At 39.0% G+C, this 17,953-nt stretch overlaps 3 protein-coding genes across 5 annotated transcripts; all 3 read left to right on the plus strand.

Moving 5' to 3' along the window:
* The first annotated feature begins 1,225 nt into the window (after positions 1 to 1,225).
* myct1a (myc target 1a) lies at positions 1,226 to 6,604 on the plus strand. The gene is made up of 2 exons (XM_085431939.1): positions 1,226 to 1,568; positions 4,116 to 6,604. The coding sequence occupies exons 1-2, from the start codon at positions 1,514 to 1,516 to the stop codon at positions 4,658 to 4,660; spliced, it is 600 nt and encodes a 199-aa protein (XP_085288065.1). The 5' UTR covers positions 1,226 to 1,513; the 3' UTR covers positions 4,661 to 6,604.
* Positions 6,605 to 8,213: 1,609 nt separating this feature from the next.
* On the plus strand, positions 8,214 to 14,760 carry serac1 (serine active site containing 1). 2 transcript variants are annotated; one of them, XM_085431940.1, is made up of 17 exons: positions 8,214 to 8,337; positions 8,819 to 8,967; positions 9,056 to 9,092; positions 9,185 to 9,327; positions 10,369 to 10,458; positions 11,048 to 11,179; positions 11,272 to 11,393; positions 11,466 to 11,594; positions 11,740 to 11,853; positions 12,015 to 12,177; positions 12,429 to 12,579; positions 12,678 to 12,819; positions 12,953 to 13,053; positions 13,210 to 13,307; positions 13,426 to 13,608; positions 13,685 to 13,828; positions 13,938 to 14,760. In XM_085431940.1, exons 2-17 carry the CDS (start codon positions 8,874 to 8,876, stop codon positions 14,072 to 14,074), a joined length of 1,980 nt encoding a protein of 659 aa, XP_085288066.1. In that variant the 5' UTR covers positions 8,214 to 8,337; positions 8,819 to 8,873; the 3' UTR covers positions 14,075 to 14,760. The 2 variants fall into 2 exon arrangements, with proteins under 2 accessions (XP_085288066.1, XP_085288067.1); XM_085431941.1 differs by lacking the exon at positions 8,214 to 8,337 and having other exon boundaries at positions 8,344 to 8,967.
* Positions 14,761 to 16,021: 1,261 nt separating this feature from the next.
* On the plus strand, positions 16,022 to 17,129 carry gtf2h5 (general transcription factor IIH, polypeptide 5). Of its 2 annotated transcripts, none has more exons than XM_085433553.1 (3): positions 16,022 to 16,155; positions 16,468 to 16,554; positions 16,647 to 17,129. In XM_085433553.1, the coding sequence occupies exons 2-3, from the start codon at positions 16,520 to 16,522 to the stop codon at positions 16,825 to 16,827; spliced, it is 216 nt and encodes a 71-aa protein (XP_085289679.1). In that variant the 5' UTR covers positions 16,022 to 16,155; positions 16,468 to 16,519; the 3' UTR covers positions 16,828 to 17,129. The 2 variants fall into 2 exon arrangements, with proteins under 2 accessions (XP_085289679.1, XP_085289680.1); XM_085433554.1 differs by having other exon boundaries at positions 16,023 to 16,100.
* The last annotated feature ends 824 nt before the right edge of the window (positions 17,130 to 17,953 follow it).

The following is a 17,953-nucleotide window of genomic DNA, read 5'->3' on the forward strand; positions in this document are numbered from 1 at the left end:
CTTTGAAGTACTTCTGGATGTGTATTTCTTTACTTTAGACATTAAGACATTAAGGACTGCACAGTTATTTCCCACCACTCCGCCCTGCTACACTTGATAAATGCCATGAACAAAAGCTATAAAAGCTTAAAGAATGTCTCCGCCACATATCAACATATTGGTTTATTGGCCTTCAGCTTCTCTATATCAGAAAACAATGGCCTGACATACTATTTTCAACAGGTCATACAGCCGAGCCAACAATTAAAGGAAGTTCAAGCTTTGGTTGGGATAGTCTCTCTCCCTTACTCTCTCTTTGCCAGTAAGAAGGTTAAAGCTCTCTAAACACAATAAACTCTCAGAGATTTTTGAGTAAAATGCTCATAATTGTGTATTTTAAAAACAAAAACAAAAAACCATTGACTCAGTGAATGTTTAGAGAAAGCTGAGATCAGGGGTCAACTCGGAGAAGTAAAATAAAAAGCTGCTGTTGGAGCAAAGGGGCCGGTCTACCTCAGAGGCATACCAATGTGACTACTGGCATCGTTCTTCCTGACTGAATTGATGAATTTGCAGCAGATTTGACTGCTATTCTTTTTCCTTAGTTTAGCGTGGGATCAAAAACACAGAGATTCATTTCAGTGCATTATATCCTGATTTGTTGAGAGAAGGCGGTAAAAAAGAACTTGAAATAAAAATGTTGGTGTATCAAAAGAGCAGCTGAGCAGCTCTTCTTTCTTATCAAATTACATTTTTTTAATGAATCTCTCAAATTCAGGCAACTTTGGTTTTGATAGAGAGAGAGGCACCGAAGAAACACTGAGTTTACCAATACAAATGCTGCAGTTAAAGACACGTGCAAAATTACAATCACCATTTTCAGTTGGAGATTTGCCTTTCAATGCCCCTTACAGCCCCAGAAATGTAACTTCTGGTGCAAGGTGGTGGCTTGTCGCCTGGGGTCTCTGTGACGGAAGAAAAAAAAGAAGAGATTGAAATATTTATCATTTCTGAAAGGAAGAAAAATATTTGTGATTGTAATAGACTCTCATATGGTAACAGCTGAAGGACTAACTCCTGCGGTGGTGATCCTTCTTCTACTTTAATCAACCTGAAGGAAATGATGAGAGAGGAAGTGATTACAGAAACACCCCGTCTCTATACCTCCAGGATCTCTGTCCTGAGTAGATAAGCCCCTCCTGTTGCTAATTTCCAGCAGAAAAGCAGGAAATGTGACAGTGTAGTTTTCCGCTTCCATAAACAAGCTGACTGTCAGAGTTAGCTGCCAGCCCTGCGAGCGTCTGGGCTGAGTCTCCTTTTGAGGAAGTCGGACGTTACTGACAGGGAAAGTGAGCAAAGGAGAAGAGGGAGAAAGTAGGGGGAACAGGAAAAGAGACGGGACAGAAAGACAGGAAAACCCATCATAAAAAAGGACAGGAAAGAATTGACAGGAGAGAAGGGAGAAGACGAGGAACAGACAGACTGAACTGAGCTTCAGTCTCTCTTCCTCTCCTTTGACAAAGCAGATTAAGTCATGGCTGCGAACAACACAAATTTCCTTCTGGAAATGCTTCAGCCTGCCGACGTTGGTGAGTTTTCTGAGTTTTCTGAGTTTTCTTTCTCTTTTAGCTGGTGTGTTTCATGTGGTTGCTCTGATTGGTGCCTTCAGGAATTCAAGCTTGAATCGCCTCCTAGAATAGATGTAATATGCGGGCCTGGTGCCCTTTTGAACCAAGCTTTATCATCCAAATTTGAATATTCAAAGAAACCTTTTCAGACTTCTAAGAATGCTCGATCTGTTTGGTGCTCATCTAAGGAGCGTGGAAAGAAAAGCGACTGGACTTCTTTAAGTTTCTTGAGGACGTTTCACCTTTCATTCGAGAATCTTCTTCTGTTCTAAAACCAAATGGTGGAGAGTCCCAGGTATTTAAGCCCTAGTGGGAGTTTTCCCTTAAGAGGGTACTTGACCCACTATTGATCAGGTGCCTCATCAAATGAACAAAGGTGTAGGTCATTATCTGAGTTTTAAGGTGAAACCTCACCCTATCATGTGACCTACTGAATCAATGTTAATGTCAATCCAGTCACTTTTCTTTCTAAGCTCCTTAGATTACCATAACCTGGATGACTGAGAACCTACACAGACATACTTGCTGCTGATGTTTTCTTTTTTTCAGTTTTCCCTAATGGTATTTCCAGATGACTTTTTACTAGCGTCTGCCCTCCATTTTCCAAAATTAGAGAAAAAAAAAACTTGTGGAAATGTGGTCTAGTAACAAAGCAGGTTCAAACTTTTTGAACATTTTATTGAGGGGAACCCGATTTCTTTTCCTGGCATAAGTCCAGTGGTATTTGTCTCATCTGCTACATTCTCTTCCTTCTCTCAAGCATGCTCAGTTGGCTTTATCCAAGGCAAAGTAGCACAGAGCAAGAATATGTCAACAGCTTTTCATTTTTTGTCTGTGTGTGCGTGTGTGGAAATGAAACTCAGTTGGTTTGTTTTCTCCAAGACGCTCAATCTGTTAAACACAGGCAGAGGAAAGCCTATTATTATTTTGTCAAGGGCCACCATATTTCAAGACACGTCTGGCAATTCTCAGTTTCTTCCTAGCACACATTAAATCCCTTGCATTCACAGTGGATTATTAAAAAAAAGACCATAAAGGATATTTAGATGCACTGCATGTGCATAAGAGCAGTGAGGATGTATAACTTCACCAAAGCTGAAAAACCCTCCAACCTGTGCATTAATTGACTGTGTGGATCCAGAAGGATATTTAGATCCAAATTAATTTCTGATGTTGTATTGAGAGCATCAAAAAATGTATCTAAATGTATCTTTTTGTCAATTTTATATGCATTTGTAGAAATATTAACTGGTTGTTCCACACTTGCCACACAGAACTGCAAGCAAGTATTTGTGATACCTGGTAATCAGTCTTTCACATCACTGTGGTGGAATTTTGGCAAACTCTTCTTTGCAGAATTGTTTTAATTCAGCCACAGTGGAGGATTTTCCAGCATCAATGGCCTTTTTAAGGTCATGTCAAAAAAGACTCAATGGGATTTAAGTCAAGACTTTGACCAGGCCACTCCAAAGCCTACATTTTTGTTTTTGTCTATTCAGAGGTGGGCCTGCTGATGTGTTTTAGATCACTGTTCTGCTGCATAGCCCAAGTGTACTTGAGCTTTAGGGCATGAACTGATGGCCAGACATTCTCCTTTAGAATTTTATTTTACTGTTGGTGTGGTGATCTTTTTATGAAATGATGTGTTAGTTGTATGCCAGATGTAAAGGTACTCAAGCCTTCAAGAAATCTTGGGGATCACCAAGATGTTTTTTGGCAGTGCAAGACAAGCCTTTGTGTTCTTTTTGGTCACCAGTGGTTTTCTCCTTGGAACTCTCTCTTGGATGCCATTTTTGCCAAGTCATGAATTCTAAGTGTAACTGAGACATGTGAACCCTGCAGCTCTTTAGATTTTGTCCTGGTTATTTTCTGACCTCCTTCCATAAGTTATGTATGTGCGCTTGGACTAATTTCGGTAGGCCGGACACTCATAGGAAGGTTCACCGCTGTTCCAAGTTCAGATTCCCAGCCTTAAAGCTTTAGAAATGGCTTTATAACCCTTTCCAGACTGATAGATATCAATGACTTTGATTCTCAGCTGTTTCTTTAGATCTTGGCACGATGTGCTGTCTTCTGAAATCTTTTAGCCTGCTTCACTTTGTCAGGCAGGTTCTATTTAAGTAATTCTTTGATACAACAGGTCTGGCAGTAATCAAACCTAAGAGTGGCTTGTGAAACTGAAGTGAACTTCTGAAAAAATTTGGCTAATCACAGTTCATTCATGATTTCACACAGGGAATCATGAATTAACTGATTAATAACAAAATGATGGTTTAATAAATTAAACCATAATTTAAAACTGCATTTTATACTTACTCAGGTTATCTTTGTCTAATATTACAATTTCATTTAATGATTTAAAGCATATAAACAAAGAAGAAAGCAGGAAAGGGAGCAAACACTTTTTCACAGACTTGTAATGGGAATATTTGTGATATAAAAAAGATACTACAGCACAGATCATTTTATAATGATCCTTTTTTAAATGGTATGCTTCTCTCTTCACAGACCACCTGATTATAGCTTTCTGTGCTTCTGTGGCAGTGGGCCTTCTCTTGGGCGCCCTAGTTTATGTGATGCTTACTTGGTTTTCCCGACACAAAGCAGGCTCTGCCAGCATCACCCGCCGCCCGCATCGCCGCTCGCACACTTCTTCCCGCCATCGTCCAGGCTTTAACCGCAGCAGCAGCTATGACCGGCGAAGCAACAACAGCTTAGTGACAGCTGCTTTCACCTTTCACCGCCAGACTTCCTCTCAAGATCACTTTGACGCAATGGCGCATAAATCCAGCTTCAGGGGCTCCACCTTCCACCCGCTCCTCCAGTGCAGCCAAATTGCAAGAGAGGCAGAGGAGGGGAGCCAAACCACACTGCCACGTACACCACCTCTGACTACATCAACTGGATCAGCTCAAAGCGTAGCCCAGCCAGCTGCCACCCCACCAAGACCAGAGTCATTTTGGGGGAACAGTGTCAGAGGTCTTCATGCTACGCAGACCCCACCTCCAGCTTATGAGAGCATAATCAGAGCTTATCAGGAAACCCGAACCTAAGAGGAGTGAAAGCAGCACTGGCTGATACTAATTGGGAGATGAATGGATTTCCAAACTGGACTAAATCTATAATGATTTTTATGATCAGGTGGAGCTGGAGTGGAGAAAACAAAGAGGCCAAGCTCAGCTAAGTGCCCTGCTTAACACAATAACTTCCTGAAATTACATAATTTTTAGCAAATCTGCTATATATTTATAAACATATTTGCCTTTCATCATTAGATACTTTTATACAAAAAAAGAAATTGTAAAAAGTTATTTGAATGGTGTTGCATCCTGTCAATGGTGATTATTTATAATGTAAGGCAAGACATATGCTTTCTCCGTGCAGGTCGTATAATAACTATGCAAGAAAAGATGTAATGATTGTACACGTGAAGCTTAAAAGATAAATAAAAAGTGTGTGTAAGCCTGTAGTTAATAAAGTGCATTAGACTATTTGATGTTTTATCAAATTCATGATGAAAACTTGGTTAAATGGACCTGATGTTTTTTATTTTCTGAATCACATATTCAAGATGATTTTGTTTATGTGTTTGCATGAACAGCACTTGCGAATGTGACATGTGAGAAAATGTGGGCATTAGGTATAAGAATTTTTGTTCTGTATGTTTTGAATGTATTTTACTGGACTCTGCTCTTAAGTTAATGCAATAAAGCAAGACTCAAAAAGGCTTTTCAGTGCAGACATTTTGGTCTGCAACAGGTCTGGAGGGACTCGGCAGGACAACCATTTCTTCACATAAGCTGACACAAAATATATAAAAAAAAGTGAATAATTCTTCCAATAAGGCCTCTGGGTATAAAGAAAGGATACTGAGCAATCTCAAAATGTAATGGGTTCTGTCCTTTACCACTCCACCTATAGCTACTTTCAGCTGCTCCCTTGGTACAAGCACAAATGGGCTTTTAATCTCCAGCTAAAACTGAACCAGTGACCTTTTGCATGGCAAGCAAATGTCTGAACCATTGTACTATGAACTGCTACTATGTTGATTTTCATGAAACCTCTCCAGCACACTTCATAAAAGTCAAGGTAGTCACCTTACAATGCAGTTCAACCTAGCACTCACTCAAATATGAGCTACCAACAGTTCAAGACTATAGTGTTGTTCCACAGTAATGCACTCTAGAGCAAAAAAAAGCCAGAATACAATAATAGTAATAGCTGTGTTAGACTGCTATATTTACAGTGCAGCTGTGCTGTCATTTTTATTACTGTCCTAACTGTTGTTTCCTGAAGAAGGAACTTGTGTACAACAGTAAAGTTTGAAAGGTGAAGGACACAATCCCTACAGAGCTCTTAAACTTTACAGGACCAAACGATGAGCAGCACTCGTAATGGCAAAACACATAATCGCTAAGGTATTTACAGCTGACTAAAGCCAGACAGAAAAATAATAATAAAAGCTAACCTAAAACTTAAAATTTTTAAACAATGCAAACTAAAAACTAAACCGAAACAAACAAACCTACTATGGAAACTAAATTAATTAGTTTACCACATTTAATACACACAAAAAAGAACTATACAACCAAATCTAAAAACATGACTCCAAAATGCCAAACTCTTAGCACAATTTTACTGGTCTCACTCAAATATCATTATAAATCCAAGATTTGCACATTTCTGACACACAAATCCATTATTCAACACGCTTTTTTCACCTACAAAACACTGGCCTTCAAAAGGCAACACAATCATTACCAGTTCCTCTCACTCGTCATGCACCTCCTCAAACTCAACTAGAAGAACAATTCAGTCATGTGTCAGAGTATAAAAGAGGCCTCAAGTGTAGAAGAGGAAGACTAGCAGGCAGCGGAGGCCATCGTGGACGAGGAGGAAGAGGAAGGCTCAGCCATGCCAATATTTCCAGTGAAATGTGTGCAGCTGCTCAGTGGGACATTTTGTATTATAGTAACCAATAAATACTTCTTTTGTTACCTTTTTGTATCTCTGCACTGATTTTCTTGGCAATGTTTCTCACTGTACTAACATTACACGGTGGAATTACTGAGTTTTGCCATATACTACATGAAACAGGTAACACTGGTGTTGAGATATATGTAGAACTGTAAATGCTATATTTGGACAAAACTCCCTACACTTCACCAGAACAAGAAAAAATAAACTTACTCTTACACATTTGCATGGATTTAAATATGTAGCTTCATGGCCAAAAATACACAAATAATTTTTATAGTAGTTTCCTGAATTTCTGAATTTGGTTTTTGATGTTCTGTAGGAATGTAAAGGTATGTGCGTGTTGTTTTGGTTAAAGAAATCAGTTTTGAGAAGAAAGAACAATGTTTTGAGTTGTGTTTAAGTTTTTAAAAGTTTTATGATATGTTAAAAATGCAAATAAAATGTAAAAAACATGTAATAACAAATATGTTACTGCATGTAAAAAATACACTTCTGTTTAGATAGATATATTTTGCTCTTTTTGTCAGACCTTCCCACAGATGTCCTCCTATATATATTTTTGTCTTATACTTATGGAAAAGAGTTGTAGAAAAGACATTACTGGTTTTAGTTCTAATAACATTTTGTCAAATTTTCACTTTAAATAAATCTGGTACATATTTGACTGAGAAAGAGAAAGGAGGTCAAACTCATTTTAAACTGTGAGCCAGATACAGCACACTTTGATCTTAAGTGGGCCAGACCAATGAAACTCTTCTTTCTGTCCGTTCATAATGGGTTATTCGATTATTGAATATTATCTTAATATTTGACAAAGAAGCACAATTTCAACAGAACATCTCAGTTTTTTTCTACATAATAAAGATTCATCCACTGCTGTAGTGAATGAAAGAAATCTATATGTATGAGAATTAAATTGTAAGAAATAAACGTGTAAAATTACAGAAAAGGTTCTGGTAGCTATATCTTTGTCAATCCTGTGATTACAAAACACAAAGTTTTTGTTTATTCACAGAACACGTCCTTTATTTGTATCCATTGTTAAAAAAAACCCATTAATTTCTGTAGTGAAGAAAAGGAACTTTTCTGATATATTTTTTTTTATTATCTGTTACCTAATTACTTAGGTGTGGCCACATAGGAGGTATTTAGCAGTAAAGATAAATCTGTGATACAAAATTATATTAAAAGTCAAACTAAAACAGACTCTCTTCGCATTTCCTAAAGCTGTCCAGTGAGGCCCGATTGGAGTGTTCATCAGCTTATTTCTGGCCCCTGTGCCTTATATTTGACACCCCTCCTCTAACCCATCTATTCTTATCAGTTTGCTGATATTGCCAAATTTCACATCCATAAATTGCAGTTCTCCAATAAGAAGCCACACTTCCCTATTTTCATGAATGGAAATTAAACTTTATGTGACCACAATTTATCCTTCCCGCAACAAGAAGGCTATAAACATTTTTGATTTTATAATATCGCATTGTAACAGTATTACCGTCTTTATTTGATGCCTCTCTTACTCTCGCCCCTCCTCTTTCCCCCCGTGACATATTTACTTTTTACACTGTCGTTTTTGCGTAATCTTGCAGTTCACACACCGAACCTCTAAAGCGGTCAATAAAAAAAAACTGTTGCAGTGGATGACGTATTATTTGTGGGACAAATTTATGTTGTGTTTATTTACACCGGCTGCAGTCTTGGAGGACGTTATCGTAGTTCTTTTAAAACGTGTCCATCGATAAATACGGTAAACTCGCTTATCAGAAATGGACATTAATCCACTACATGTCCACCGGGTTACTCCATTAGCCGTTTGGGTGCCTTGCACAGAGCTAGAACAATCATAGCCAAATGCTAACTAATCTCCACCAAGTTAGTGGCAGCTAAGGCTTCATTTAGCTTCACCCGGATTACGTTTGGGTGTTCATGCCAGCTTTGGCTTTATGGCGGAGACTTACCGGTGTTTATGTTATTTACTCAAGTAATTTTAGCCCAGCTGTCAGTTACACCCATCTGTGTGGCTAGCTAACGTTTAGCTAATGGTCTTTGATTATATTAATGCTTTAGATTAGTTCACCATTAGCACTGTCACGAGTTAAATGTTAGCACTGCTAAGTGTTTAAACTGACATGATAACATTAAATGTAATTATCGGGTCGTTTTTGCGTTGACATACCGTTATGTGCCTTATCAGACACTGTCCTCACGTCTGTGACTTGGTCAGATAGGTTGGACAGCAGTCTGGTTAACACACGCACATCTGGGAGGGCACACAGGGGAAGGATGTCCGCAGCCGCTCTGCGCTGGATCCGTTGTCGGAGGCTGAGCACAGCTGGGCCGCCTAGTGTGAAGAAAGTGCTTCAGTGGAAAGATTTAAGTAAGTTATTAGACAAATCAGCAATCTTGTACAATAAATTTCAATAAACACGTTGAAAATAAAGATCTTCCTCTTCGCTGGCATTTAGGGAAAGTTGCTAAAGTAACTGGCGCAGTTGTCTTGGGGTAAGTTACATTATTAAAAGAATGATTTATGCAGCGTGTGAGAGAAGAATGATCTCTGTCCCATAGCTTATTAAACATGCTCCTTTCTGCAGGGGCTGTCTTTTTATTACTTATGAGGTGATAGCCTTGGATAAGGCTGTGACCATTGACACTAGTGCAATTCTTCAGGAGAAGAACAAGTCGTACATCTATCTGAGGGCCACTCCTTCAGATGAAAAAGACAACCTAACTGGAGGTAATTAATGCTATCCTAAACAACCTCATGGGTAACATGACACATTATATATCTTTTGTTGCTGGACTCAGTCACAACTTTTCACCAAACCCTGGCTGGTGTTTGTAGGACAATCCCAGAATAAACAGTACATTTATAAATGTATCACGGAGTCTCATATTTGATGTTTTTGCCTGTTGTACGACTGTGTTTGTAGTTCTACATTTTCTCACTGCATCAAAATATTCACATTCTGTTTCTACATACCTCCATCTAGTGTCGGACGTATTTTGGGACGAATTACACGTTTTGTTGTGAAAATACACAAGGTCAAATGTAGCATCTCCCATTTGGCATTGCAGTATTTCTTCTTGTACTAAATCTGTCATTTTAACCTCTTTTGCTGTATAAATTATTTATATATTTCCACTAGCCTATAAATGTAGTAAGACCTGTTTAGATTTTTAATTTAAATTTACTGGGTTTTGGACATGTTCCTTCTTCCCTACTGTGGGAGGGCATTATCTGACAAATATGCTGAGTGGCCCCATTTTGTTCTTGTATGAGAAAGTGTTGTTGAGTTTTTTATGTTCAGTGGGGCAGTGACATCTGCCTTCATTCTTCCTGTCTTCCCTTTCCTGCCAGGACTTTGGGCCATTTGGTGTTGGGTGATTTTACTTCCTCGACCTTTTTAGTGGAAGCTTTCACAATCAACTTATAAACTCAAATATAAGCGGCTTGACTATGCCGAAACATATGATCATGATCATTTTAAGCAGTAATCACTCATAATGCGCTACTTCACTTTTAACTTAACTTCGGGGAGGTGCAAATGCTATAAGGATGAGATGGATTTATAGTGAAAGATAAAAAACAGAATCTTTATTATAAAAATGGAAATATAAATTAATAAATTAATCTGACTCAAATTTGATTAATTAGCCACCTCTACAGGGAAGCATTTCTAAATGGTTTCTGTTGTCTTTATAATGTTATAGAAATGCAGTTCTAAATTTTGTCAAGAGAGTAGTGGCTAGTTGTTTTTTTCTGCATCTCTTCCAGGACTTACACAGAAAGCAAGGAGGGAACTTCATAAAGCAGCAAGACGGTTTGTGGAAATATCCTCGAGGCTTTTACTGCAATCACTCGATGGTAAGAAACTAACAAACACCAATTCACCAATAACATAGACAGATACACGATAATGCCCCTAATATTTCTTGAACTGAAAAGTATTATTGCCAATAGCAGGGCAAGTGTTTATGCTCAGAAAACTGTAGTCATTTAGTCAATTTTATGTGACATATGTGCACAGAGACCAAAGGAAACACCTGCCTTTGCACATGCACATCCTGTTTTGAATGCCACATAGCTTTTACAGTGGTGTGGATCTTGTAAAAGTGAGTGGAATAAACAAGTCTGAGATTTTTTGTTTTGTTTTTAGCCACCTGTAGTTTTAAATCCGCAGACAAAAAGTTACATTCACTTTTGTTTACTTTAACCTTTTACAAATTAATAGCTGCCAAATTGATGACACAAGTTTCACTCCTGCAAGGTTTGTACTGTAGCTCATTAGCTCTTGTAGTAATCTAAAAGGTGGTGCAGTAGACACTAGTAGTTAACCTTTTAGTTGTAGTTAGAATTGCTAAAAGGTCCAGTTAGAGGAATTAGTAGAACACGTCTCCACTTTTATTTTGTAAATGTTCAGACGGTCAGTTTGTTCCGTAATTTTGTGTCTTAGAGCACTTCAGTCATGTGGATGCTGACCCACATGAGGTGGCATTGTGGGTCCTGCTGAAGAAGACACAGTCAGCTAACAAAGCCATCAGACTAGAGGCTGTTCAGGAGCTTGCAGACAATCACCACTGGCATGGTAAAGGACCCTAAAAGTTTCCTGTCACGTTAATTTGATACACAACAGAGACCTGCTCTGGTCTTAGATCACACCTGTTTTGAATAATCCAGATTACCAGTACCAGACGGCAGCCCAGGTTATAGACCATCGGACAGCAGTGGGCTTGGCCCGGATGCCTCAGGTAGACCTGAGGTTTTTCCGTCACCCACCTGCACTGCCTGATTTGGAGGAGGTACTCAAATCTACTTTTTAGGATAGTTACCATTTGAATGCCTACCTCACAGATGTGCTGTGATCTTCTCAGGGTTTGTCAGCGGAGGACGGACTGAGGCAGCTTTTGGCATCTCTGCCTCAAACTGAGGTGGACAAATGTGTTCGGTACTTTACCTCACTGGCCCTGAGAGAGAGCACTCAGTCCTTGGCAGCACAAAGGGTAACAATCACAGATGTACACATACATGTACAGTCATTAGGAAGGCCAGGTCTAAAACTAAAAACAGTCACTGGGATGTGATAAAGAAAAAAAGAAGAAGCTAGTTTCTATATCCTGTCATTAACACGTGCGCTTCATTGTTCAGGGTGGTCTGTGGAGTTTTGGTGGCAATGGGCTGCCTTATGCCCAGAGCCTTACCTCTGTTCCTTCTGAGAAGGTGGAGTCCTTCTGTCTGCAGGCACTGGTACAGCACTCAAAGGTAATCATCATCATTGTGCATCCAAAGGTGATTTAGTCTGGAGTCGGTGGCTTGATTATTTACTTACTACTCATTGTGGTCATTGTAGCAGTGTATTAAGGTCAATTCTATGCGCCCGCTGTCTGGATGTTGCCTTGTGGTTAATACTTTGTGATCTGCAGGTAAGGAGCCACTGTGACCACATAGTTGCCAACGGAGGTCTACAGCTTCTCCAGAGGGTTTATCAGCTCAGAACAGACTCTATGAAGATTCAGAGGAACATTGTTCGCATCATCGGAAACCTGGCTCTCAATGAAGGTGCCCATCAGGCCATAGCCCAGTCCGGTAAGTCTGTAACTAATCTGAATAAACTGGAGACAGCTCTGATTATGTGTAATCCTGACTGGGTGCGCTAAAGATGTTATGAAAGTAAGGTCTAAAATATATGTTGTGCTTGTTTCAATTAGAGATTCGATTTTCACCATCACAAAAAATGTGTTTACTTTTATAGTTATCCACCCCAACTTATAAATTTTATCGTACTCCTCACACTTTCCTGTTTTTTTCCCCCTACTTTACCCATAAAACACTTGCAGGCTGGGTGTCTGTCCTGGCTGAGATGATGCAGTGCCCTCACATCATGCAGGCGTCTCACGCAGCTCGCGCTCTTGCAAACCTGGACAGGGAGACAGTAAAAGAGAAATACCCAGATGGCGTCTATATCCTGCACCCACAAACACGTAGCAAGTAGGAAAACAAATTCAGTTATTACATAATGCATTAACGTCATATTATTTTATTGTTATAACCCAACCGTCATCTTTGACAATGTTTTCAATTTCCAGTCAGCCAATCAAAGCAGACGTGCTGTTCATCCACGGGATTCTAGGGGCAGCTTTTAAGACGTGGAGGCAGAAGGACCGCAATGCATTAGAGGAAGAGGAGGCAGCCAAACGCGAAGATGACTATACAGAGTGCTGGCCAAAGGTAACAAAGGCACCTAATTCCTCTCATTACATTAATGGATTGTTTCAGTGTTTTCCAGTGTTTCTGAGGTCTCACACAGCTTAAGATTTATCTCAGTGTTCTTCCGTGTTGTTTTATCACTGTTTATTGTCAGTCATGGTTGGCTGCTGACTGTCCAAATCTTAGAGTGCTGTCGGTGGAGTATGACAGTCATCTAAGTGACTGGATGGCCCAGTGTCCTGCTGAGAATCAGAGGTAAAAAAAACAACAACTATAAGTCTGTAGTTTCTTTATAGGTCTACATGTGATTAAGGTGCTATTCTTGGTAAAATAGAATATTTTTGCAAAGTCGGGTACCCTTGGATTAATTACTCCAACAGATTAAAAAGGGTTGACTATCTGTCTCTCCAGGAAGTCTCTAGCCTACAGAAGTCAGGAGCTGCTAAAGAAGTTAAAGCTGGCGGGAGTTGGAGAAAGGCCTGTGGTCTGGGTAGCCCACAGTATGGGAGGTATTTCTCCCACATCTTTCCTTCCACAAGCATGTCGGACTTTTATGCAGATCCCTTGAATCCAATTTGAAAAACAAAAATTACTAATCTATCCTCTTGCATTTGGTTTCTCTTGCAGGACTGCTTGTAAAGAAAATGCTGCTGGATGCCTTACAGGACCCAGACATGCATGGGTTATTACAGAACACCAAAGGGATTATGTTTTATAGTGTTCCTCACTACGGCACCTTCATGGCAGAGTACTCTGTCAATGTTAGATATCTTCTCTTCCCCTCCATAGAAGTCAGAGAACTCTGTAAAGGTCAGTGAATATGATGAATTCTGCGGTCTATGGAACTCTTTCAGCATCTAATGTGAATTGATGTGTGTGTTTTAAGATTCACCAGCTCTGCGCAGCCTGAATGACAACTTCTTGAACCTGGCCAAAGAAAAGGATTTCAAGGTGCTGAGCTTTGCAGAGACTCTACCGACAAACATTGGACCCATGATCAAGATACTTGTGGTACCAACGCAGTCAGCAAGTATGTAACTCCAAATACTGTAATGTCTGAAATGTACAGCTTAAATATTAAAAAAACAACAACACATAGTTGAAGCAGTGTCTTGCGTCTCATCGTGTTGTGGTTTCAGATCTCGGGATTGGTGAGCTCATTGAAGTGGACGTAGATCACCTAAACATCTGCAAACCAGAGAGGAAGGACTCGTTTCTATACAAACGCAGCCTCCAGTTCATCCTGGACGCTCTGCAGAGCTACATCGCCCACTGACAGAAATCTATGAAAACAATGACACTGAGACCACCTGCTGTATACTTGAAATGTATACTACACTCCAAACCAAACAGAGAAATAACTGCACATTCACATAAAGCACCACAAATGCGATTGCAGTATAGCTAATTTGTGGAAACCTGTCAGTTGTGATAACGATAGCAGGGTGCGTTTTTTGTTGTTGGGGTTTTTTAAGTCATCCACTGAGATAGGTCTCTTAATGCTACATCAGCTAAGTTATAAAGAAAATAACTTATGTTTACAAGTAAATTAAGCACATTGAAATTTTATCTAGATTTCCTTTTATTTTAGATTTATTACCAGCTAATCATGGGATACACAATGCTCATTATCTACTGTATTTACTTAAAAATGCACTGACATTTTGTTGCTACTCATGCAACTCGACTTTTGACCAGAGCAAAGGTTTAAGACTTTATTTTTTATATGTATTTGTTTTACTCTAACTATAGTGTGATTATCATCTTATGTGCCAAAACATACTCTTTCCCAAGCCTTACCTCAAGTGGACCTGAGTTCATACATTTAGTTCAGATTGCACATGCAGTTGTATGGGACCGATCAAGCAAATTAATTTAAATACATGTGTTTGCAGCCCCCACTGCCACTAGCAGTCCTAAATGCTGGCAATGAAATGAATAAATGTGTAACGTTTGAGGGTTTATGAGTCTATGCATTTCTATATACAAAGTACAAAATACAACAAAGTACTTGAAACATTCCTCTGGGATTTTGGCCCATATTGACATGATACCATCACACAGGTGCTGCAGATTTGTCAGCTGAATATCCATGATAGGAATATACCACATCCCAAAGGTGCTCAAGAGGATTAACATCTGGTCACTGGAGGTCATTTGAGTTCAGTGAACTCATTGCCACCTACAAGAAACCAGTATGACATGATATGAGCTTTGTGACATGATGTCTTATCCTGCTGGAAGTGCCCATCACAAGATGGATACACTGTTATCATAAAAGGATGGACATGGTCCAGAACAATAAATGGGTTGAACTAAGGGGCCTAAATTGTGCCAGGAAAACATTTCCTACACCATTAAACCAGCCTCGGAAACCTTAGTTTCCTATTCTTACCTTATTCTTCTGCTGCTGTAGCCCATCTGCTTCAAGGTTCAAAGTTTTGTTCAGTCATAGATGCTCTTCTGCATACATTGAATATAAAAAAGTGATTATCTGAGTTACTGTTGTCTTCCTGTCAGCTCAAAACAGTCTGACCATTCTCCTCTGAGGCATTTTTACCCAGAGAACTCCTGCTCACTGGATATTTTCTCTCTTTTTGGATCAGTCTCTATAAATCCTAGAGATGGTTGTAGCTCAAGTGACCAGCAATTTCTGAAGTACTCGACAATCAGCCCACATTCAAAGTCACCTAAATCACCTTTCTTCTCCATTCTGATGCTCAGTTTAAACCTCAGCAGGTCATCTTGGTTGTCATGTCTACACGCTTAAGTGCACTAAAATACTTCCACGTGACTGGCTGATTGGATATTTGCCTTAAGGAGCAGCAGAGCAGTTGTACCTTATAAGTGGTTCTGAGTGTTTGTGTAAATATATATATATATATATATATATATATATATATATATATATATATATATATATATATGTATCAAGTTGTCATAGTTTTCCTGTTAGTGACAGAAGGAGGGAAATGGCACAGTACTGTATTTTATACTGGATCTTAACTTACATTTTGCATCAATGTCATGATGCAGTTTTTGTAATGGATTTTATGCACTTGGGTACGAATGTTGCATTATTTTTTTCATAATACTCACTCATCTATACACAGCGTAGTTTTTTAAACCCACGGTATTGATATGATACCTTTTACCAAGCACAGAAAAGCAGCACAGAAGCAGCAAAAACTTTTAAAACACGCTAACGCGATATTTGGACATCAGAAGATTGTCCCTTGGCGCACACCTTACATAACCCATCAATGCCTTGAAAACTTAACAGGAACAGCTGGAGATCTCGGGTAGATAAACGGCTGTTTGTTGCTTTATGTTAATCCTTCGCTTAACTGTAGACAGGTATGTACATGAAGTTTGCTCTTTTAGATATTTAAGATCGTGGTATGTAGCAGAACATGCCTGTGGCCATGCTATTTTGAGCTAGTGGTAGCAGCAAAATGCTAACCGGTGCTAAAACAAAGAGCTAGCATACGCTGTACTGGAACGTTTACAAGTATTTTCTTTGTTGTAATGGTAATAAAAGTATTATTAAAATGTCCGAAAACATGTGACGCGTTTATCTGACTGTTTGGTGGCTTAATAATGGTTTAGCTGCCGTAAAGCTGCTTCTACCTGAGGCCTTCAGCTGTCGGTTTGTTTACTGTGCTGCAGGTGTTCAGCTCTTTAATCAGCTTCGACTGTCCATTTCTCTGCACCTGTCAATATGGTCAACGTGCACAAAGGTGTCCTTGTTGAATGGTAAGGTTGTAACTTTGCCAAGAAATATTTGTAGTTAGCTTCACAGAAATCTGTTTTTAAGTAGCCGAAACTTTAACTTTCTCTTCCTGCAGTGATCCTGCCATGAAACAATTTCTCCTGTACCTGGATGAAACGATGGCCTTGGGAAAGAAATTCATCCTCAAGGATCTTGACGACACGCACGTGTTCATTCTTGCAGAGGTGGTTCAAACACTCCAGGAGAGAGTTGGAGAGTTGATGGACCAGAATTCATTCCCCATCACACAGAAATAAACGCAAACTGTCAGGAGAAGTGCTACTTTTTGGCCATGGACTGCTCATGATCTCTGGATAAATGTTTGCAGTGTTTTAACTGCAGACTACAGTGGATTACTGTGAAAATGCTCAAGGAGTTTAAATACATTTTAATAACAGGTTCCAGAATATGTTTTCTTTTTCTTTGCCTTCTTTAAATTGCAGATCAAAGCTACCGTGTTGGCAGCAGCATTTTTTTCCCCCCCTTATTAATAATTGATATGAAAGGAGCAAGGATCCGAAGTTAAATAAATTGACAGCTGCTTGCTGTTTAACAGTGACTTTGAGGGTTTTTTTTTCCATATTTGGATTAAAGTTGGTCTAAAAATATTTAAAACTGTCTTCTGAAAATTTTGGGATGTTGTTTCTAATGTAAATCAAAATAATACAATTGTGTATTGAAGGTCATATAATCCCTTTTAAAGCATTTTAAATTGAAAATAATTTGAGGGTAAATAGTCTCTTTTATCACTATGTGGCATCTTTATTTTTCTTTCTTTGTAATGTGACTGGATGAAGTAACTAGATTTATTTAGTATCATTAACGCAAGCTAAGTTTCTCTACATTAGTTATACATTGCACCCCGAAACATACAGAAAAACCCCTCTGATTGTGCACTGAGTGGGAAGCAGGAAAACTGTTTAAAAAGAACGTTGAGGAACCACTTCTGACTGAGTTTTAGGATTTGTCAAGCCAGCTAACAAAAACAAGCCCGGCTGAGTTCAAGCTGCTTTGTAAGAATTGATTTAGTCTTTTTCTGTTTAATTCCATACACACACATAATGAAATACCCAAATTCTTTGCAATGTTATGTTGAAAAGAGTGTAACTGCCTTTCAGAGAGGTGACCCCTCCCAATTTTAATGTATTCATTTTATTAACAGTGAGCTTCTTTTTATAGCCATTAATTTTACTAATTAATCCAAAAGCTTGGAGTTTTTCCATTAACCATTTAACAATTTTCCCTTTGGGTTCAGCATCACAGCTTTTTTGTGGGAAAGATATTGCTCACATCAAATGCCTAAAAATCACATCTGTTGCTCTCATAGATTCCATCCAGTTTACCAGTCATGAGGCTCCAAATTATACCAGGAGTGGGGTTTGA

Source organism: Copadichromis virginalis, linkage group LG15, assembly GCF_057382275.1.
Source record: "Copadichromis virginalis isolate Kocher_CV1m ecotype Utaka linkage group LG15, C_Virginalis_male_GT1.1, whole genome shotgun sequence".
In the NCBI taxonomy this organism is placed as follows: domain Eukaryota; kingdom Metazoa; phylum Chordata; class Actinopteri; order Cichliformes; family Cichlidae; genus Copadichromis; species Copadichromis virginalis.

Bases quoted from the DNA above. Each gene is read 5' to 3' on its own strand.
- myct1a (XM_085431939.1), top strand. From the start codon at position 1,514: ATGGCTGCGAACAACACAAATTTCCTTCTGGAAATGCTTCAGCCTGCC. The intron at 1,569-4,115 runs GTGAGTTTTCTG...CTCTCTTCACAG, and splicing joins GCTTCAGCCTGCCGACGTTG to ACCACCTGATTATAGCTTTC.
- serac1 (XM_085431940.1), top strand. From the start codon at position 8,874: ATGTCCGCAGCCGCTCTGCGCTGGATCCGTTGTCGGAGGCTGAGCACA. The intron at 13,054-13,209 runs GTAAAAAAAACA...CTGTCTCTCCAG, and splicing joins TGTCCTGCTGAGAATCAGAG to GAAGTCTCTAGCCTACAGAA. The intron at 13,609-13,684 runs GTCAGTGAATAT...GTGTGTTTTAAG, and splicing joins AGTCAGAGAACTCTGTAAAG to ATTCACCAGCTCTGCGCAGC.
- gtf2h5 (XM_085433553.1), top strand. From the start codon at position 16,520: ATGGTCAACGTGCACAAAGGTGTCCTTGTTGAATG. The intron at 16,555-16,646 runs GTAAGGTTGTAA...CTCTTCCTGCAG, and splicing joins AAAGGTGTCCTTGTTGAATG to TGATCCTGCCATGAAACAAT.